The sequence below is a fragment of the Lytechinus variegatus genome, chromosome 1 (genome assembly GCF_018143015.1).
Source record: "Lytechinus variegatus isolate NC3 chromosome 1, Lvar_3.0, whole genome shotgun sequence".
In the NCBI taxonomy this organism is placed as follows: domain Eukaryota; kingdom Metazoa; phylum Echinodermata; class Echinoidea; order Temnopleuroida; family Toxopneustidae; genus Lytechinus; species Lytechinus variegatus.
Genome location: NC_054740.1, coordinates 59,794,533 through 59,814,596, shown reverse-complemented (window position 1 = coordinate 59,814,596; position 20,064 = coordinate 59,794,533). Strand labels below are relative to the sequence as shown.

General features: G+C 35.5%; 1 protein-coding gene across 1 annotated transcript; it reads left to right on the top strand.

Annotated features, from left to right (window-relative positions):
• The first annotated feature begins 19 nt into the window (after positions 1 to 19).
• Positions 20 to 18,816, top strand: LOC121418509 (biogenesis of lysosome-related organelles complex 1 subunit 5-like). The gene is made up of 5 exons (XM_041612426.1): positions 20 to 196; positions 10,779 to 10,861; positions 13,147 to 13,276; positions 15,161 to 15,219; positions 16,492 to 18,816. Exons 1-5 carry the CDS (start codon positions 154 to 156, stop codon positions 16,660 to 16,662), a joined length of 486 nt encoding a protein of 161 aa, XP_041468360.1. The 5' UTR covers positions 20 to 153; the 3' UTR covers positions 16,663 to 18,816.
• The last annotated feature ends 1,248 nt before the right edge of the window (positions 18,817 to 20,064 follow it).

Sequence of the window (20,064 nt, the reverse complement as noted above, 5' to 3'; positions counted from 1 at the left end):
CGCCTCTTCGTCAAATCGTAAACATCAACAAGACAAGACAACGCCCATTTCCATTCTTCTTTCTATTTCTGTTCGCCTTAAAGCTCAGCTTTAACTTTTATATTGGCTGCTTCGATAGTGTGACGAACGACTGACACTGTGAAGATTGTCACAATGAATATTTTAAAAGACTCCGCTTTGGAAAATGTAACGAAAGGTGAGTTAAAATTTGGTAGATCTAGTTTTCTTCAAAGCATTACCCCAGACCAGTCCCAGATACTTCGTTTGGTGTTGGCATTACTGCTGCAGCCCGAACACGTTGGCATAGGGCCATAGCTAAAAATAAAATAAAGTTTAAACTAATGAAAATTGTACTTCCTCATCCAATAATCGAACTAGTCCTCGATAAGTAATCCCTGTTCAAGTTTCGTGAGGAATATTTTGATTGTTTTTTTTCTTGCTTTAGTAGTGTGATGATAAATGCTAGTTAAAGGGCACCCATGGCCATGGGTTCATATTAGGCACTCCTAGTACCAATGAGGTCCAAACATTACATGTATGGACCTCATAGGCGACATCAGTGCTAAAATTGGGTTAGAGATTTATGTGGATCTAAATTTATTGTAATTTCAACAAAAGTACTAGCTAAATTTGAGGCTTTTGTTGAAATTTTGCTTTAATGATACATTAATGCTTCAATAAGTAACAAAAAATTGAAAGAAATGAAGGGGAACTTACATTTTGACGACTTTTTCCTGATTTTCTTGGCAGTTGTCCTTCACTTCTGACTCTCGATCGGACCTGATATGCAGATCACGTATACGCGTTCTCGTCAGGTGATCGGTCGGTTATTCTTTTCGCCAGATGTTGATAATTATATATTTCATAACGCAGCGTTCATCGCAAATTTAGCTGAAAGAGATTGAAGTTGAACAGCGCAAGCTTTAATTTATTCAGAAATAACGTTTGACTGCACAAGTTTCGCCTCGGACATTTAGGATCATTTGGTCCCATATTGGCGTAACTACGGGGGGGGGGGGGTGTCCCTACCACCGTCCACACCGGGCGTCCACAAGCCAGCAATTATCTTTTTTCTCTCTTTTTTTAACCAAAATGCTTCCCCCCAGAAAAAAAGAACCAGGGTTAAAGAGAAAGACAATTATGATAGAGGAACACAAAATACTTTATTTTTTCAGCTTTTAATGCATCGACTTATAATCAAATATTAAATGGGGCTTAGAACATTTTTTTAAAAAGTCAATTAATAAAAATATTCCGCTCTTCGGGATTTGAGCTTTCATGAAATATCCGATCTTTTTCATGATTACCGAAAATACTTCAAATGTCAAAAAAAAAATTATCGGTGTAGTAGCTGATACCTTGCGCCCGCCTTAATTATTTTAATGTTGAGATACTTTGCTTTAATTTAATGAATTCCTAAAAGCATTAATTCTCAGATCATTTGTCGCAATCGAATGATTCGATTGGTAAGCTAGTTGTATAATTATTATGATTCATGAATTGTTTAAAATGTGTCTCTCTATCAGTTTTGAATATTTAAAAAAATGTCAGCTCGTGCTTTTTGCTCGCAATATTTTGATTAGTAAGAAATTCTTGTGTATGCGAGTTTGATACATAAATAACTAGAGAGAGAGGGGGGGGGGGTGTCCCTCAGCTACTTGTCCTTGCTTATTCCAATTTTTTTTATTATGCTCGTGTTGTGAGTATTTCAAAGTCTTTTCTTTTTCTCACCCTTTTTATTGTCTCGGAGCTTCCCTCTATTTCTTTGCTACGATGTATAGCCCATCTTACTTGTTTCATTTTTTTATGTTCTCATTTCATTGAAAACATAATTATTAAACTGACGTAGAAGACTTTACAACAAAATTTTGATATTGTTTTTTCTTGTTTGTTTGGCTTTCTTTTTTCTTCTCCTCAGTCCTTTTTCTAATTAGTTTCCCTTTCCTTATTTTATATTATTTCATTTCATGAGGCATCCGCCAACTTATATCTTATATACAACAACAAACGTTAGAGGCGGATATCCAGTAAGGGGGCGTGGTGGTGTGCCCTCTAAAAAGAGGAAAATAGGAAGGAAAAAAAGCAGGATTTATCTTGGTGAAGATGATAGTGGTGGTGATGGTGGCGGTGATGATGATGATGATGATGATAATAATGATGGTGGTAGTGGTGATAAAGATGAGAATGAAGTTGGTGACGATGATATGATGATGATGTAATTTTGTCTTTAAAAAAATAATAGTGCAAAGGCGAAATCATTTAAAGTTTATTATGAAAATAGCAGAAAAAAATAATTTGAAAAATTGTACGTATGCGTATGGAAAATCTATCCCCCACCAAAAAAGAAAAAAAGTGAGATTTTGTTTTGTTATTTGTGACGGCGTAGGCCTATGCGAACAGCTGTGTGATATAATTATGGTAAAAAAAGTAAATGAAATGCCAAGAAATACATGATAATGACTTTTATTGTACATTCAGTATATCAGTAGATAAATTCATACTCGTTCCAAAAAAAGAAGAAAGTGGGTATATTATGGACCATTAAAAATGGGCAGTTGCTCTATATATTATATTACATAGAATATATAGAGCAACTGCTCGTGTGTAGCGGTAAGTTATTCACCTGATCTACATAATTCATGCGGCGCACGGCGCGTGCGCAATGTTTAATAATTATTGTTGTGAATACAATGAATGTCATCAAAAACATAATAACACAGATCAAATAGTGCCAGCTCGACGCGCAAAATGAGAAAAAATATATATTTTCTGCCCTGATAATTTGATAACCCTAACCTAACCCAATTTCTAAGTATTTTTATCATAAACAGGATAACTATATACAATGATTGAAATTAACTTTATATTCTTTTGCGAACAAAATGAATATGAAAGACAGCTTTTTGATAAAGAACACAGTTTTAGAGCGTTAGAGCGCGATTTATACCTACAACCGCTAACATAGGCGGATCCAGGGGGGCCGAGGGGCCCGGGCCCCCCTATTGGCGGAGCAAAAAAAGAAAAAAAAAAGAAAGGAAAAAAGAAAAGGAAGGGAAAAGAGAGGAAAAAAGAAGAAAGGCAAACATAAGAGGAGGAACATGATTAAATGAAATAACATTAGGGGAAGACTCTGAAAATAATTTTTTTAAAATCTATTTGTTAGGATAAAAAATTTTCGCTCGCGCTTCGCGCCTTATTGTCTTTTAGGGTATTTGCATATCTTGCTCAATATGGAGCTTGAAAAATCAAACTTTGAAGTCATTATACAAAACATATTTCAGCTGGGAAATTGAACTTTCATTATTTTGTTTCATTTACAAATTGATTTTTAAAAAGTGCTCTGTAAAAATGTCTGTGATATCATCTGAACATTATCATTTTCTGCTTGCGCTGCGCGCTCGCAAAATTTGAATTTTCAGGTACGTATTATTTTCCTGTATTCCATAAAGTTCTCAAAAAGTTCCCTATTCAGGTCAGATTGTTAAAACGTATCAGCTAGCGCCGCACGCTATAGCATTTGGATTAGTCGGTTATGTATATCCCAATATTAATTCTAAATCAAACTAATTTGATGACAGTTTATCAAAAACTTCGACTCGCGATTTCTGCTCGCATTGATAGATATATAATGCCTCTTATGCATAATTACAAAGTGCTTTAAATGTCCAGTTTTCAGGCCATAAAATTAACACATTTCGCGCTCCCATGCGAGAGAAATAGGAAGATGGTCATCAATTTCATATGATGACATAATGCCCTCATAGCATGTTCCGGTCCTATGTAAAAACTCAAAGTAATAAAAATAAAATACATCAGCTCTTTTTTAACTGTGATCCATCACAATTCACAATTTTCCCACAAAGTGTTTGCATTACAGAGCTTAAATTCACCCTTTGTTATATCATATATTTTTAGCTCGCGCTTTGCGCTCTCTTTATTGATTTTCATGATAAGAAAGTTACTTAGAATACCCAAATTCTAGGTCGAAATCTAAAACACACGTTAATTCAGATACGCAGATTGTTCTCTATTTAAATCATTATCCAGTTTCAGATCACAATATCAAAAAGTGTCTGCTCGCGGATAAATAACTTATCCTTTTCATGATAAAACATGAATAGTGCGTCCAGAATCTTTCCCCATAATTTTGTTTACCCATCACATTTCTCCTATTTTCTCCTCCCTTTTATTTTCCATTAATTTTTCTTTCGTTCACTTTTTTTCTGTCCTCTTTTCCCATAATTTATTTTACCCATCACATTTCTCCCTATTTACTCTTCCCTTTTATTTTCCATTAATTTTTCTTTCGTTCACTTTTTTTCTGTCGCCTTTTCCCTTCTAAGTTCTATTTTTTTTTCTCGTCTCACCGCTTTTCCTCATCCCCAGCCCTCGATCGACGCCCGTGCAGATTCGCAAACAATATCAAGAGTATATGTCTACTTGCAAGGGCGGAAATCTCTCCCCAAAGGTAGGGGGACCAGGGGCTGGAAAATTTGACAAGCAAAAAACAAACAAAAAAAGAAGGTTTATCACCCTCTAAAGAAGGTCATCTTGACCAAAAGAAATTTGACAAGCAAACAAGCAAAAAAAAGGGGGCATGCCAAAAGTAAGATCGTCTCTTCCAAAATACATTTCGAATTTGAACGACATGACCAAAAATAGTAGGGGGACATTTCATAATGTGCCCCCTACTATTTTGGGTGAGGGGACATGTCCCCCGGCCCTGGGGTTTGCGCCCATGTGGGTGGGGGTGTTGCGCCTCCCTATCGGGATCATATCACAGCGAGTATACACTCTTCCATATTGGAAGAGTGTTTACTCGCTGAGATTTCGATCTCACACATAATTTTATAAAAAAAATAGAACAGCTACGCCTTGAACACAGGCCAAAATGCCTAACGATTTCTCCGCGGCATTAACAACTCTCGTAAAGGGCGCTCCATTTATAAATAACGTTGCATGAACAGCTCTCTATGGCGACGAAATTTACCGCGGAATTGCAGCCAGCAGCGTGGGAAATTGGCAGAAAATTCAAGAAGAGAACCGGTGAGTACCGATTTAACAGTATTCATGTATTAATTAATATTTATTTAATCATAAGAATAATTTTTTTTTACGGAAAGAAAGCTTAGTTCTAAGCTAGGGCGGCCCAAATGCGCGTGAGTGGAGTCCCAGTTTCTTAACACGGGTAAGTATTGCGGTGTCGCCTAGAGTGCCCAAGGGTTCATATCGTCTCGCGAGTGAAGGATTATCAGTCATACGCACGCGACACACCACTACACTTCGAAAATACAGTGGGCTTTTGCCCACATAAAATATTATGTATAAATAAATATTCCACATCCTGCTATGACACTTACCGAATCATTTAGATCCTTCCGTGACTTCTTGAAGTTTCTTTCTAAAAATATGTATATTTTCTTGATCTTTAGTGAAGATTTTACGGAGATAGAAATCAGTCAGCGTTGATATCAATTTTCTCCTGAAGAGGGCGCGCGATTTATATTCATATCAAAGACACGACAAGGGAAAGAATAGGCACCTACACTATTTTACACGCATATCGACGCAAGGCATTACGCAAAGTCCGTGAAGTGTCCAATCTTTTCATTGTATAGACTTTGGTATACCGTATACGTATTATTGACGTTCGTCAAAGCTTGTACTGCTGGTTTCTTTCCAGGCACGTATATTATTTTCATTTTTTTTTATCAGTCATCTTTTTAAATTAATGCAAATGAGTGTTATCATCACCAATAATAATCATTAATTATGTTTTTTGAAGGCATTTCATGAATTGGTGCCCATAATTAGTAAATTAATCATGAGGATTGCGCATTCAAAGAATTTAGATACAGTTATAAAATTACCGAGGAGCTGAATCAAGGTTGTGAAATTATTAGCGCCACCAACGGGCTTCCTTGTATTTCCGTGGAAGAGACAAGCGAAGTCACTTTCGAGGCCGAGGTAAGCAAAATGTGCTTTTTTTATCGGATTATTATTTTTATATTCAACAAACTCTTGCTACTTACCGGCAAGAGCCCCGGTGCGTAGCGAGAAGGAGCTTCGGCAAATATTACTTCAGCAATGAAGCGATGTTTGCCGACTACTTCGAAATCCAGGGTCAAACACGGTCTATTGTACGAGGTTAGTACATACTAACCTCGTACAATGTGTGAGTGGTTAAAGAGGAAGTTCATCGTAAAAATAGAAAAATTAATGCAAAATATTGCCAAAGGTTTGAGAAAAATTCATCAAATAATTAAAAAGTTATTAGAATTTCAATTATTTGATTTGTTACGTCATATGCAAGCAGCATTCCTACGTAGCGAATGGTAAAAAATTAATGAAATGTGACTAGGTACAGTAGAGGCGCACGGCCAATATTGGAGACTGTCTCCAATGTGGGAGATTATCTCCAATATCAGAGACTTTTGTGAAGAATTTGGGTATCCAATTTCAGAGACAGTCTCCAGTTTTGGAGACCAATTTCCTTTGTTTACATTTGCGGCAAAAGGATTACCTTGGCGGCAAATAAAAATGTGATAAGCAGATTCCTCGTGAAAAATTAACCCTTTTCACCGTCTACTTTAAAAATTCACCGTCTACTTTTGTTTTGATAAGGATTTTTGTTGTCAATCACACACAAAACAAATGGGCTTCTGACCTCAACCACTTGTTCACTGCTACCATCTAGCCTGTGGAGAATCTACAGGTAGGACTATGGTATGCCAATGCTGTATAGAGCACACACTTTAAAAAATCATTAAAATATCACTTTTGTGACCAAAATTACTAATTTCCATATAGTTTTAATTTATTTATCATTAGTAATGTGGGAATAATTTTTGTATTCACCAGAGCGCTCAGAAACTTGAATTTTGGGCATATTTTTGTGTACGCCCTCTATTGGTGGAAAGTAATATGGCAAGAAAATTTTCATTTTTTGATCTCTATTTTTAATTAAGAAAAAATGATATAAAGAATCAAATTTAAATAAGAGCCAAGCAGTATGAATTAACAGGTCTAATGGAAACTGTCAGTGTAAAAAAATCAAGCATTTTCCCCAAAGAAAAAGAGAAAATAAGCCAAACATTGCCACCTTTATTTTGTCACACATGGAGATATAACTGAGAACAAGGTTATATTATAACCTTGTTCATTGAATGAGTGACCTCAGTGAGACAAAATTTTGGGTGGAAAAAATCATGCTTTTGTTGGTGTTGTTTCTTTTGTCCTTCTGCAAAGCAAGTCTCCAATGTGGGAGATTGTCTCCCCTATTGGAGAGAGTCTCCCACATTGGCCGTGCGCCTCTACTGAGGTATGTTGCAAAAAAATCTCAGAAATAAGGTGTTTTCTTCATGGCATCATTTAGAGCTCATCAAGAACCTTTAATTTAACACCTCATTTATCTCAATAGCTCCAGAAATAAAGTTATTGCAGTTTTAAGGTCATATAAATCGCCTATTCAATTCTTATGTATTTCTTTGTTTTTTAAGCCAAAAGTTGTGATCTTAACTGGGACCAAGGTGCACTAATAGAAAACAGAAATGCGCATGCATTTGCACATGGAAGTGCCCCAAAACACTCCCCAAAATAACAGACGCCGCCGAAACAGGGACATAAAAAACATCTTAAGCGTCAGTAGATTTCATTCAAATTTCACCACAATATAGTTTAAATGTTGCTCTATCGGAATGAATACATTTTGTGGTATGATACCTGTAAATGTGAATAGCAAGAGGTTGAAAGCAAGGCCAAAGTTCCAGTAGCACACAGAGTCGCAAGATTAGCAAGTGAGAATTTTTTTCAAGTCTATATAGCTGCCATAAACATTCAACTACGTAAAAACAATGATGCAATGGGGAATAACTTTTCCTTGGACATACAAAAACAATACAAAGCAATGCCTCCACAGTCGCCCTGCAATTCTAGCCAGCACACTCAATGCCTCATTCAGAATGCACCTAGAGGGCGCTTTTGCAACATACCTACATTAAATGTCATTTTCTCAGAAAATTGAAAACGGTTTTCACTGTAACTTTTGTATATCAATAGACTAATCGTTTCACACCAGATCATGAAAAGAAAACAAAATTAAGTCATCAGGAACCATACAAAATTTGAAATTTATGCATTTTATATTACATAACACATGGGACAGCTGCTCGTTTATGACGTCACAAATCCAAAACTTTTAACTCTAATAACTTTCTTACTCTAACGGATTTTCCTCAAACCTTCACCAATATTTTTTATTATTTTTTCTGCTATTTTGCAAGAAAGTTTTCTTCAGGGTGAACTTCCCCTTTAACTTTGTCTTTGGGAAATTGGGGCACAGATACTGCCACAGGCCCACACAGCCTGTTCGTAGATAGACAACTGGAAGCCATCTGTTTCGAGGAGTTTTTAAACATTTATGTTTTTTTTTAATATCTCCTCGTACACAGATGGCTTGCTATCATGCAGTCGCCGTTAGGAGATTAACAATGCAAAATCCCCCTGACGGGGCTCGTCGATTTTTGTCTTTATTTCATAAAATAAAAATATGTAAAAAGAACTGTACCAGATACTATTTCGTTTTGGCCTGAAATGTACCAAACAGTGGAAAAATAAACTTAAAAGGGGGAAAAAACGAGACTTCTTTGGCTGTCGCGCAACTACACTTCCTTGTTTTATCCGAACTTAACGCATGAACATATGGCCATTGGGTCCCCTGTACAGATCGCACTAGAAGTAGAACTTCGGTCTCTGTTTTTCTATTTGGTGAGTGGAGCAAACGGAGTTCAGCAGAACAACCAACATAACAGAGACAGAAGCTTTGGGTCTAGTTTGTAGGATGAGTGGCAAAGACCTAGTCTTGAGGACTCCATGATGATGTTTGTTTAATATTTTGAGAAAAAAATATTAAAATATAAATATTTTGACAAAATATTAATATATTTTGACAAAATATTAAGAAAACATCATCATGGAGTCCTCAAGACTAGCACAAACCACATCTCACTTGTGATAGTGATGTCAGGGATTCACACCACTGGACCATTGCCTTGCCCATGGCCTTGTCATTTCAATATTTCCTGGGCTTGCTTGGGTTCCCAGCTTGGGTTTGTCTCCGAGTGTGATTTAGTGTGAAAGTCAAATGAGATCTCTTGTCTAACTCAGAGATTGCTGACTGAGTCTGTAGATATTCTTTCATTGTGAAAATATTTTTACCCACTCGTATTAGTAGTATTACGAGTTTAGTAGGCTATGCTTTGATTATTATGATTTAAGCTCTTTATAAAGAAATTGATTTATTGGCATTTAAATTTTACAATGCTGAGATTCTAGACTGGTATTTTTCTGTCTATTAAAGGGGAAGTTCACCCTGACAAAAAGTTTATTGTAAAAATAGCAGAAAAATAATAAAAAATATCGCAAAAGGTTTGAGAAAAATTCATGAAGAATTTCAATTATTTAATCTGTGACGTCATATGCGAGGAGCATTCCTACATAGCGAATGGTAAAGAATCAATGAGATGTCATTTTCTCAGAAAATTGAAAATGGTTTTCACTGTACCTTTTGTATATCAATAGACAAATCATTTCGCACCCGATCATGAATAGAAAACAAAATTAAGTCATCAGTAACCATACAAAATTTGAAATTCATGCATTTTATATTACATAACACATGGGGCAGCTGCTCATTTATGATGTCACAAATCCAAAACTTTGAACTCTAATAACTTTCTTACTCTTTAACAGATTTTCCTCAAACCTTCACCAATATTTTTTAATATTTTTTCCGCTATTTTTACAACAAAGTTGTCTTCAGGGTGAACTTCCCCTTAAACTAAATATTAAAGTTTAAACCACTTGATTTAGTTCTGCTTTTAATTGCTTATGCCTTGAATATGGTGCAGTCAGTCGCTTGTGGTTTAGTGGTTTAATGTATAAAATAAAAAAATCTATGCTACATTGCTATGTAAATAGCACAGTTACGATCCTCAATCTTGATGGCTTGCATTAATATTTTTTTTTTCAGTTCTTAATTGATGACGATAATTTTTTAAAAATTCAAATTAGACTAGACAATAGTGAATGTTGACAATAAATACAAGGATTAACTTGGGCTTGCAGATTTAACAGTGGCTGAGCACATTTAAAAATTTAGCCCCTTGTTTCCATGGTGAATCCATGCATGGTTTTAAACTAGTCAAATTTTGATGCAAATGTGAATTCCCTACACTTCCAAACAATGTTCAAATGTAACAACAAATCGTAGTCTACTTTTCAACATTTCAAAATACAAGATAAAAAATGACAGGAACAACTTGCCAAAAATAATGATAAACTCAGATTTCTTAAAGGTGACATACTTGAAGAAATCACTGATCCGATCATCCGGTAGTTTCTTTGCTGACCCAGATAAATAAGCATGATCTTCCGGCATTTAAGCTTTGCCACATTTACACAATGGACACAATGGACTCGCAGGCAGTGCTCTTGTACAGATCATGATCATGCATGTCAAAAGAATTGTTGACACAAGAAGACAGCTCATTTTTATTTCAGAGGAAACCAATATAACGAGCGAGACAAAATTGTAAAAAGATTTTGAACATATAACAAAATACAAAATTCATCATGAAGAATGTTTTATGATTTCTTCTTCATTTTGCATGTAGCTAATGAAAGTTATTTGGTCTTCCATTGTCTAATTCTGTTTATAACTTATGAGGATCATTCTCTATCTTGCTTTATCTCCTATTTCTTACTCCCTGATATTTTAGATATTGGGGAAATTTCTGCAAGACTGTTTGACCACAGAGCCATTTTGCAAGGAGAAATAAAATATTTCATCAAAGAATTTGAGGTAAGCTGTGTTTACATGTACAGGACTCACCATTTTATTCATTAATTTATCTCCTTGCTTAATATCTCCTACATTTATAGGGGTGAGGATAGCAGGGATCACCAATAGGAACTCTTATTTCGTAGTAATAGTCTTTGACTTAATTGAAGTATATGATGACAGCTGTCATTGAAGGTTTGCATGGTGGTTCAGATAGGCTTTAATGCACCATGTGATTAGTCCTGAAAAGGATTATTGTGATGGTGAAATGAAAGAGGAACTATATATTACATTTAGAGAGATTGAAAAGAAATTTACAAGATATAGATGAGAGAGGAGAGGAGTCATTCTTTAGGTAAGGTGAACTCCTTAACATGACTGTAAACCAGACAAGATGTGATGACTTGGACAGAGAGTAGATGAGTTGAGGAGTTTCTACATCCATGAGTATAGATGAGATGAGGAGTCTTAAAGGTTTGAGCAGCTTGACTGTCAACTTGGTATATTGCAACACTTCAACTGAGGGAGGGGTAGGGCCTAAGGCATCAGTTTTCTCAAAGGCTATCTTGTCGGATGGTCTATTTCCCTGTGTAATATCTTGGTCACATTTGTTCTACGGCGGCCGTACTGTGAGTGGAAAAAGCCTTTTTGTTCATTTTTATTCAAACCACCTATATGTTGCTGGTACAGAAAATGTTAAAACGGCTGTTTTGGAATTGCTGTATGGCCGCTGCAGAGCAAATGTGACCGAGGTATAAAAATCCTATCAAGGGCAACTTGATGATCTAACTTGGCAAGGAATCTTAAACTTTAACACATTTCTTGTGCTTAACCTGTCTTGTGCGCCATATTGGTAAATTTCGAATTGGTCAACAGCCAAAACCCAGTTTGGTTATTTTCTGTTTTTAGTCTCATCTCACATTACCTTTGAGAAGGAAAAATGCCATTAAAACAGGAATGTGACCCCCCCCCTTTGAAGATGAAAACCTTTATTTTTTTTTTTTTGCTTGTCAATTTTTTTTCGGAGACAAAATATCCTGATTTTTTTGTTAAAAACTTTCTTTTTTCTTCCTCAGAAAAATGTGCCCCCCCCTTTGGGAAAATTCTGTATCCGCCCCTGTCCCACATGGTCTAATCTTAGTCTGTCTACAAGTTTGGTTTAGTTCCATGACATTTGCTCTGCCGACAATAGCTCTCCTGTTAATTCCATACACTAAAGGAATGGCCAACTTTAACCCTGGATTATAACACTATCCTATCTTAAACCCAAGCATAAACCAAACTTAAACTCCATTGCTACCCAAACTCTGACCCTATATCTTGGATGAAATAAATCAAAGAGCAGTTGTTGGAGAAGCAGAAGTCGTGTCACCACCAGTCTATCTACTAAGCAATCAGAATACCAGTAATGTCATTTAGCCATCACAATTTTGACTAATTTCAAAATGTTATACCCAATTTGTCTAATGTCCACTTGGTCTACTACACAATATGAATAAGAAACATTTATATAGCGCTCAATACAAATTTCTAAGCGCTGCATACTATTACCCGGTTTTAGCACAGCTACTCTGATCGGGCGCTCAAGCATTCAAGGAATTCCGGCCACCGGGTACCCATTTACTTTATCTGGGTGAAGAGTGGCAATTGTAGATAAACTCCTTGCTAAAGGACACGAGTGCTGTGGTGGGATTTGAACCACGGACCTTGTGGTTCAAAGTCAGATTAACTGCTGATGAATTAAATTTTCCTTTATTTAAAACAAAGTGGAAAATATATTTGCCAGGCATTGGAGACTATATGAGAGTTAGTTTAAGTGGGTATTAGGCCAAGAGTAATGTAGACCAAATAGCAATTAGACTAAACTGATAGGAAATCAAATGGATGTAGCCCTTGTGGTATAAGACTGCTTGAATACCAAGCGAATATTAGCTGTCAGCATCTTTTGATGATAACTTTGATGGTAACTTAAAAACAATATTTTATGAGAATAGGAATACTATATAGGCAATATTTTTTTATCAAATGCAATTATCTTTTCTATTGCTCTCCTTTAGTATATTTCGTACATTATGATGCAATTTCCATTCTTTCCCCCTTCTATTTCAATCCATCTTTAGTTTAATTCAGTCTTTGTTTTAGGTATGTTCATGAGGATCATTTCCATCAAGCCATCTATGTGCTTTTCATGAGCTTCCAGCAATATTAATTGTATCACCTTGTTTGGAAACTTATATGAATGTATAAAATGTCTTTATCTTGAAGTGGAAATAAATGAAATAAAAATGGAATGTTACTTCTTGCAGACAAAGCGAAATGACCGGGAATGCAAGAGACTCGAAGCCACCCTTCAGAAATTGAAAGATGTAGATGAAACTGTCGCTCCAGATTGCATAGGTATCATGAAAGAACACATTCCAAACTTGCTTGATCAATGTAAGTCACCAAAACAAAATGTATCTTATTATTAGTTAAAACCCCATAAATTGGTGTTTCTCTTTTGGAATACAGTGTACAGTGTAATTTCCCAGGTCAGAGCAAATTTCTCTGACCAAAATATTCAAAACATATATTCTTCTAACTCGCTGTAAAACTTGTCATTTGTCTCTTTTATGAAGATGAATGGTGCAAAACGTGTTTTTTACCTCATTGAATTAGGGAAAGCATGTGTTGTACCTCACCTATGTTGATTGTGAATTAAACATGTTCTCTACCTCTCAGATGAAGTCAAACAAGTTCCTCTGATTCAAATCAAAGATTTTTAAATCAGTTAAAACTTATTTACTCGGTAAAATTCCTTGTATGTATGTTTGACACTTGCTGCATGTACATTTAGTTGAGAAAATATGCTTAGGGTATGTTATGAATGATGAAATATATTGTTTTTATTTTGTAAGAAATATTGTAACTAAGGCCTTAACTTCTAAATCTCATGAATGAAAATTATTGGTAATATTTTGATGAAATTGGCCTACAGACAACCTATTTTCAAAGTAAAAACATATATGTGCACTGCATAGGATCTATAGATATTATTATTCAGTAATATTGTGCAGTTGTTTTGTAAGTATTCCAACTGGACTGATCATGTATTATTTTCAAATGGAAAATATGAAAAACCTTATTTTTCCTCATGAAAATGCAAAACAATGTGTCATTCCTCTGTTAGGATGTGGGATTGGTATTTTTGCATCCTATTGTTGTCCACGGAGATGCTTCCTTTCTTATTGTCAAATCTGCAAAAACATTCTATATCCATATAATACCAAAGAAATAGTGAGTGAGATCATTGACTTTCTCATTGGCATATCACTGTACAGTGCATCCCACAAAAACGAAACCGAGATTTAATGATCATTTATCATAACTTAATCATATATAAAATAGACAAATGACCTACCAATTTAAAGCTTAGAATCTCCTCTTTCATCTGATATTACTTAGATTATTTCTCATTCACGCATGAGTGAGCAAAAACAATTTGAAGAAAGGATACCAAAAACTCATTTGGCGGGGGGTATCTAGGTTTCAAAAAGAAAACCACATTTTTGAAAAGATCAATATCTGCTCTTTAATTTGATACCTCAATTACAGAAAATGGTCAAGAAATAACAAAGTTCTGGTCATTTGAAATAAGGCTTGAATTTCAATAATTTGATAAAATGAAGAGGTTCTCCAGGCTAGCGTTGAAACTCACTTGACACTCCGTTTTGTTGACGATCAGCCATGCATTAAATCTTTTGTTCACCATGCGATAGCTTCTGTGGGAATCTGGTGAAAACACGTTTATCTAATGAAATTATGGAAATACAAGCCTTATTTCAAATGACCAGAACTTTTTATTTTTTTACCATTTTCTGTAATCGAGGTATCAAATTTAAGAACAGATATTGAACTTTTCAAAAATGTGGTTTTCTTTTTGAAACTCAGATACCCCCCGCCAAATGAGTTTTTGGTATCCTTTCTTCAAATTGTTTTTGCTCACTCATGCGTGAATGAGAAATAACTTAAGTAATATCATATGAAAGAAGAGATTCTAAGCTTTAAGTTGGTAGGTCATTTGTCTATTCTATTTATGGTTACGTTATGATAAATGATCGCTAAATCTCGGTTTCGTTTTTTCTGGGACGCACTGTATAGTGTAACTTTTTAAAGGGAGACTTTAAGACACTTGAGAATGTCATAAATGTTGTATTTTACATCCAATTTCAGTGAAATTTTAACCATTGTTTGGATGGACCTGTCCTGTAAGAGCTTAGATTGGTCAAATAAAAAGAACTAGATTAACCCTTTTTATTGTTTGTATGATATATTTTGCAGTGGAGGCAGCTAACAAGATATGTTCTAATCTGCAGAGCAAAGAGGAAAAACATATGGAGGTGAGTTGATGCTACACTTTCAAAAAAAAAATCTCTAGAAATAAAAGAGAGATTTAAGCAATTTGATTTAAATGTGAGCTGATTCATGGAAATTAATTACTACTCATATTTTAGATTTTGCCATTCAATAATCTGAGGGGGTTTCTACATGTAATGCACAGGAAGAGTATAGATGAACCTATCTATTATGACAACTCACTGACTAAGCAAAGAATTGACAGGAGATGATAGAAAATTACCTGTTGGATTTCAGCGGGTTTTCATTTTCATTTCATTTTCAACAAACTATAAATCAAATAAATACAATCATAACAAGTCAACATCATAAAAAATATATCATTGTCATAAAATCAACTTTAGAAAGACATGTTATAAAACAGTTACATATAAAATAATCATGTGTAAAGAAATTGTGATTTATAATTTGTGAAAATGGAGGATCCCACTAAAGAGCTAGGCTTGTATATTGTGGGCTCCTCAAAATATGACAAACGAGAAATAAATTTTATATATACAAATCAAATCAGAAACCATGAGAGCCAACAGAAGACATCATTAAAAGAAAATATCAAATAACCAAAATATACAAAAATTACGCAAAAACTCGGGAATGAGAAAATATAGAAAGAAAGCGAATGAATGAAAGAGAGAGAGAGGAATGGGTGGGGGGTGGGGAATGAATGTGAGAACTGCATATGAACTAGGCCTACAGAGAGAGGAGTGTAGACAACTTTCTCAATGCTACAATTCGGTCTGAATAAGCCTAGCTAGATGTGCATATTTTCATATTTTATTAAAATCCAGCTAATAAAGCTTTTATAAAGGGTCAATAATGTTAATTATAACTCAAGTAACTTCTAACACTCCAATTATACGTAGAGTAGTGGACATTGTGCCTTTTTAAGCCATTAGAATTCAAATCTATCATTGGTGCTATCTAATACCATCTCTTGGCATTGCTTTTATTTTCCTTTAAACAATGTTATTGTTATTATTATTATCATTATTATTGTTGTTTTTATATTACTATCATGAATATTGTTATCATTGTTATCATTTTCATTATGATTATTACCATTAATAGTATCATTATTTTTGTGATAATATGCAACATTTATTTAGCGCTCAATACAGATGTTTCTAAGCGTTGCATACTATTATAATTATTATTATTATCATTATGAATATTATCAGGAATATTATTGTTATTATTGTTAATATTATTATTGTTATTATGATGATTATTATTGTTTTTATTGTTGTTGTTGTCAGATCAAGACACTTGATGATCAACGTAAGAAGAGAGAAGATAATTGGTCCTATTTCTTGGAGGAGTTGTCTAAGGAAAGAGATCGGGAAGACATCCAACATGCCAATGAAATCAAAGAGATTGATGATCACTTTGCAAAACTAGAAGAAGCACTTGGGACATCAGCTACGTGAGGGACGTCGGGAGTTTTGCATGAACCATCTCATCAGTGATTGTCATTGGAAAATTTACTCTGAGCCAATCAGATGCAAGGATTTCCGAAGCAACAAAAATATATATAGTCAGTGAAAATCATTGACCATTTGTTTTGTGAAAGGCTCCCCAGAGTTTGATTTTGTGAAACTTGTTACAAATGATGAATGTGAAATTTCTAAGACCACTTTAGCATCAGCCAATCGGATCACTGTATCAGTAGTTTTTACAGTTGTTATTACTACCAGTTTTGTGAAACTGGGTCCTAGTGAGAAAGGATAATGGAATCTACCTACTGTCTCAGAGCTTGAATTCCTTGATGAATGAAAGTGATATGTTGTTTATAAGTTTCCATGGTTACTAATCCAGTGAAAGCCAAGCATCAAATAAGTACAGTAGGGGTGTTTGTGTGACCAGGGAGGTGTTTCACAAAGATCGAAGTAGGACTAAGGGTCGCACTTAAATGCCTAGTTGCGTGCATTATAAAAGACATGACCGCATGGGTCAGATCATGCCAAGAGGATGCTGGCTACTGCGTATTGATCAATAAGATTGCACATTGCATATCATACAGGCTTCGGCACTTAAGTATGACACTGAGTCATACTTAAATCTTTGTTAAACACCCCCCCCCCTTCAGATAACCTTGAAATTTTCAGCTGTTTAGAGATATATTGGCTAAAAAAGTAAATCCCAAACTCATATGGGCAGTGCTTCACAAAGATTTAAAACAGAGTAAAAGGTATTTTTATAAAGTACCAATGTCCTGCACATGCACTTGATATTCCACCCATAATCTAATTGATTTATTTGCGATAGAGCACATCCCATTGTCATAGCTCACCCATTGCAGTGATGCATTATCTATTTAACTGAATTTAAATTAAGATTGGCTTAATTTTAATCATGATCCGATTATGAAAACCCACACTCTTTTTTCTTAATTCCTCTCTAACAGTACACCTTATTTCATGTGATCCTAATTGCTGAAAATCTTGTTTGGGTTTTATTTTCTAAATTATTATTTTTTTTTTTTATTTGTGACCATTGTAGATTTTGTCTATCTTCCTAATTATCAGACCTTATGACTCTACAACCCATCATATCTATGACAAATATAAATATTTGTTAAAGAATCCCATACTTTGTATATTTGTTTCACATGCTTGGAAAAAAATTGATCCCTGAAATTTTTGCTCCAGTACACAACTTTTCAACAGTACCATTTTGTATTGTGTTTTGGCAAGTCCTAAGTCTGAAGCGTGAATCCCCAAAATCTTCAAATAATTATTCTATGTTACGAAATGTTAAATCATTTGAAGTTCATGTATATTGTTTAAAGAATTAATATTTTTATTCGGAATCCATCAGTTTTGAATGAGATTCTGAAGTCTTTTAATTATATTTTGCCTCTTCACAGTCTTGTTTGTTTACTATGCAAGGTGCAATAAAGAAATCATCTAAAACAATTGTATTCATTGTTCATGCAGGAATTTATCAGAATTACATAGTGTGTTGTGACCTGGTGCCACTGCCACAAACAATTGAAACAAGCCTATATCCATAAATGGGTGATTGGTCTAAACTAACTTTGGTCTGCTCTCTGGTCTAATCACCTATGATCCAGTCTTAGCTCTTAGCTTAGAGATAGAGCTCATCTACAACCAGTTTGTCTACCAACCATTTGGTCTAATTGCATTAAACCCCATTTACCATTTTGTCTAATTCCAGTTTAGTAGGCTATACCCATCTTCATTAATACCTACTTGGTTGGAATCACTTAGTCTATATGATCACTGTTTATGGAGGCGCGATTGCTCAGTCGGTGGAGCAGGGGATTCATATTCCGGTGACCCGGGTTTGATTCCCACTTGTTGCGCCTGTGCCCTTTGGTAAGGCTCTTATCCTCATTACCAGGTCCTTTGGAGAGGACCATAAGCCATCGGTCCTCTGGTTGCTTGCTTACAAGCATTTCTGCTTTCTTAGCAATCGGGTAAAAAAATCCCATTCAATCAAACACTGTTTGTGAACCCAGTTATTAATTTGACAAATTCTATAAGTGCAAGTAGATGAAGTGGAAGTTAGACCATCTGGGCATTAGACAATTTGCCAGTTAGTCTGTATGAGTAGTAGACCAAATGGCATTTGGACCAAGTTAAGAGTGGTTTTAGCCATGATGGGCCAGTTGGACCAAATTCAGAGTAGACAAAATGGGGTTGGCCATGATGGTGTTGGATAATCTGCTAGTAGACCAAGTAGCAGTTATATTCTTCTGATTGATATAGATTGCGATGTGGGACCAGTCCAGAATTTAAGTTTTCATTGTAAAAGATTTAGAATTAAAGATACTTTCAATCCAGTTTTGGAATGGTCCCTGACCAAAATCTTTTAGATTGGAGCAACCCATCCCCTTTTTTCCGTGTCAACTTTTCTTTTTTTACAAAAAATGACGTACAGTTTGGAGTATAAACCTTTTTTGCCTGTCATTTTTTTTTTCAAAACCAGTTCCCTCTATTAAAAAAAAATCATTCCTAGGCTCCTGGGGTTACTGTGAGACGTGATTTTTATTGAAGAAACAGAGAGGGGACAAAGAGAGATCAGAGATGGGGGGGGGGTAAACTTGGAATACATGGGGGAGATGTATGTATAGGTGGGCCAAAAGACACGGAGGGAGGAGGGGATACAGGAGATGGTTTGAAAGGGGGAGAGACAGAGAGAGAGAAGGAACACAAGATAATGGGGGCAACAGGGGGAAGGAAGAGATGTGGGTAGAGAAGGGTTGTGCGATAAACAGAGAAGGGTCAGGGAGAAAAATACTTGGGGTCAAGAAAGAGAAGAGATGGAGTTGGGGTGCATGAGGAACAGGAGAGGGTGGAGGAGATTGGCGTGGTAAGAGGGAGAGAGAGGCGGACAGAATGAGGGCGAGACAGAAAAGGGAGGGATTGCATTGGAGATGGAGGGGAACGGAGGAAAGATAATTAGAAATAGAGAGATGGGGTGAGAAGAAATCCCCCTCCTCCTGCAAAAAAGAAAGTGAAGAAAAGAAGAGGAAAGGGTGAAAGATGAGTATTACTTTAATGTCTGATTTTTTTTGTCAAAATCTATCACAACGCACTTCTTTTCATTTTAAAGAGGTCGCTAACCCGTCACTTTTATACGTTGCCTCATATGCCACGTTGAGTTCCCTAAAAATATTTCGCTCATTTCGCCAAGAAGCGGGGGGGGGGGGGTCCGACCTCCATGGAGAAACAGAGAAGAATAAAGAGAAAGAGATTGGAATTAAAGAGATAAGGAGCCTCATGATCAATGCCGTGCAAGGGATACCACGCCGCCCCCCCATTCCATCCTCACCACTAATTATACTGCATCTTAAATCTCCATTT

Coding starts and splice junctions, on each gene's coding strand:
- LOC121418509 (XM_041612426.1), top strand. CDS start 154: ATGAATATTTTAAAAGACTCCGCTTTGGAAAATGTAACGAAAG. Junction 10,862..13,146: donor ATTTCATCAAAGAATTTGAG/GTAAGCTGTGTT, acceptor TACTTCTTGCAG/ACAAAGCGAAATGACCGGGA. Junction 15,220..16,491: donor AAGAGGAAAAACATATGGAG/GTGAGTTGATGC, acceptor TGTTGTTGTCAG/ATCAAGACACTTGATGATCA.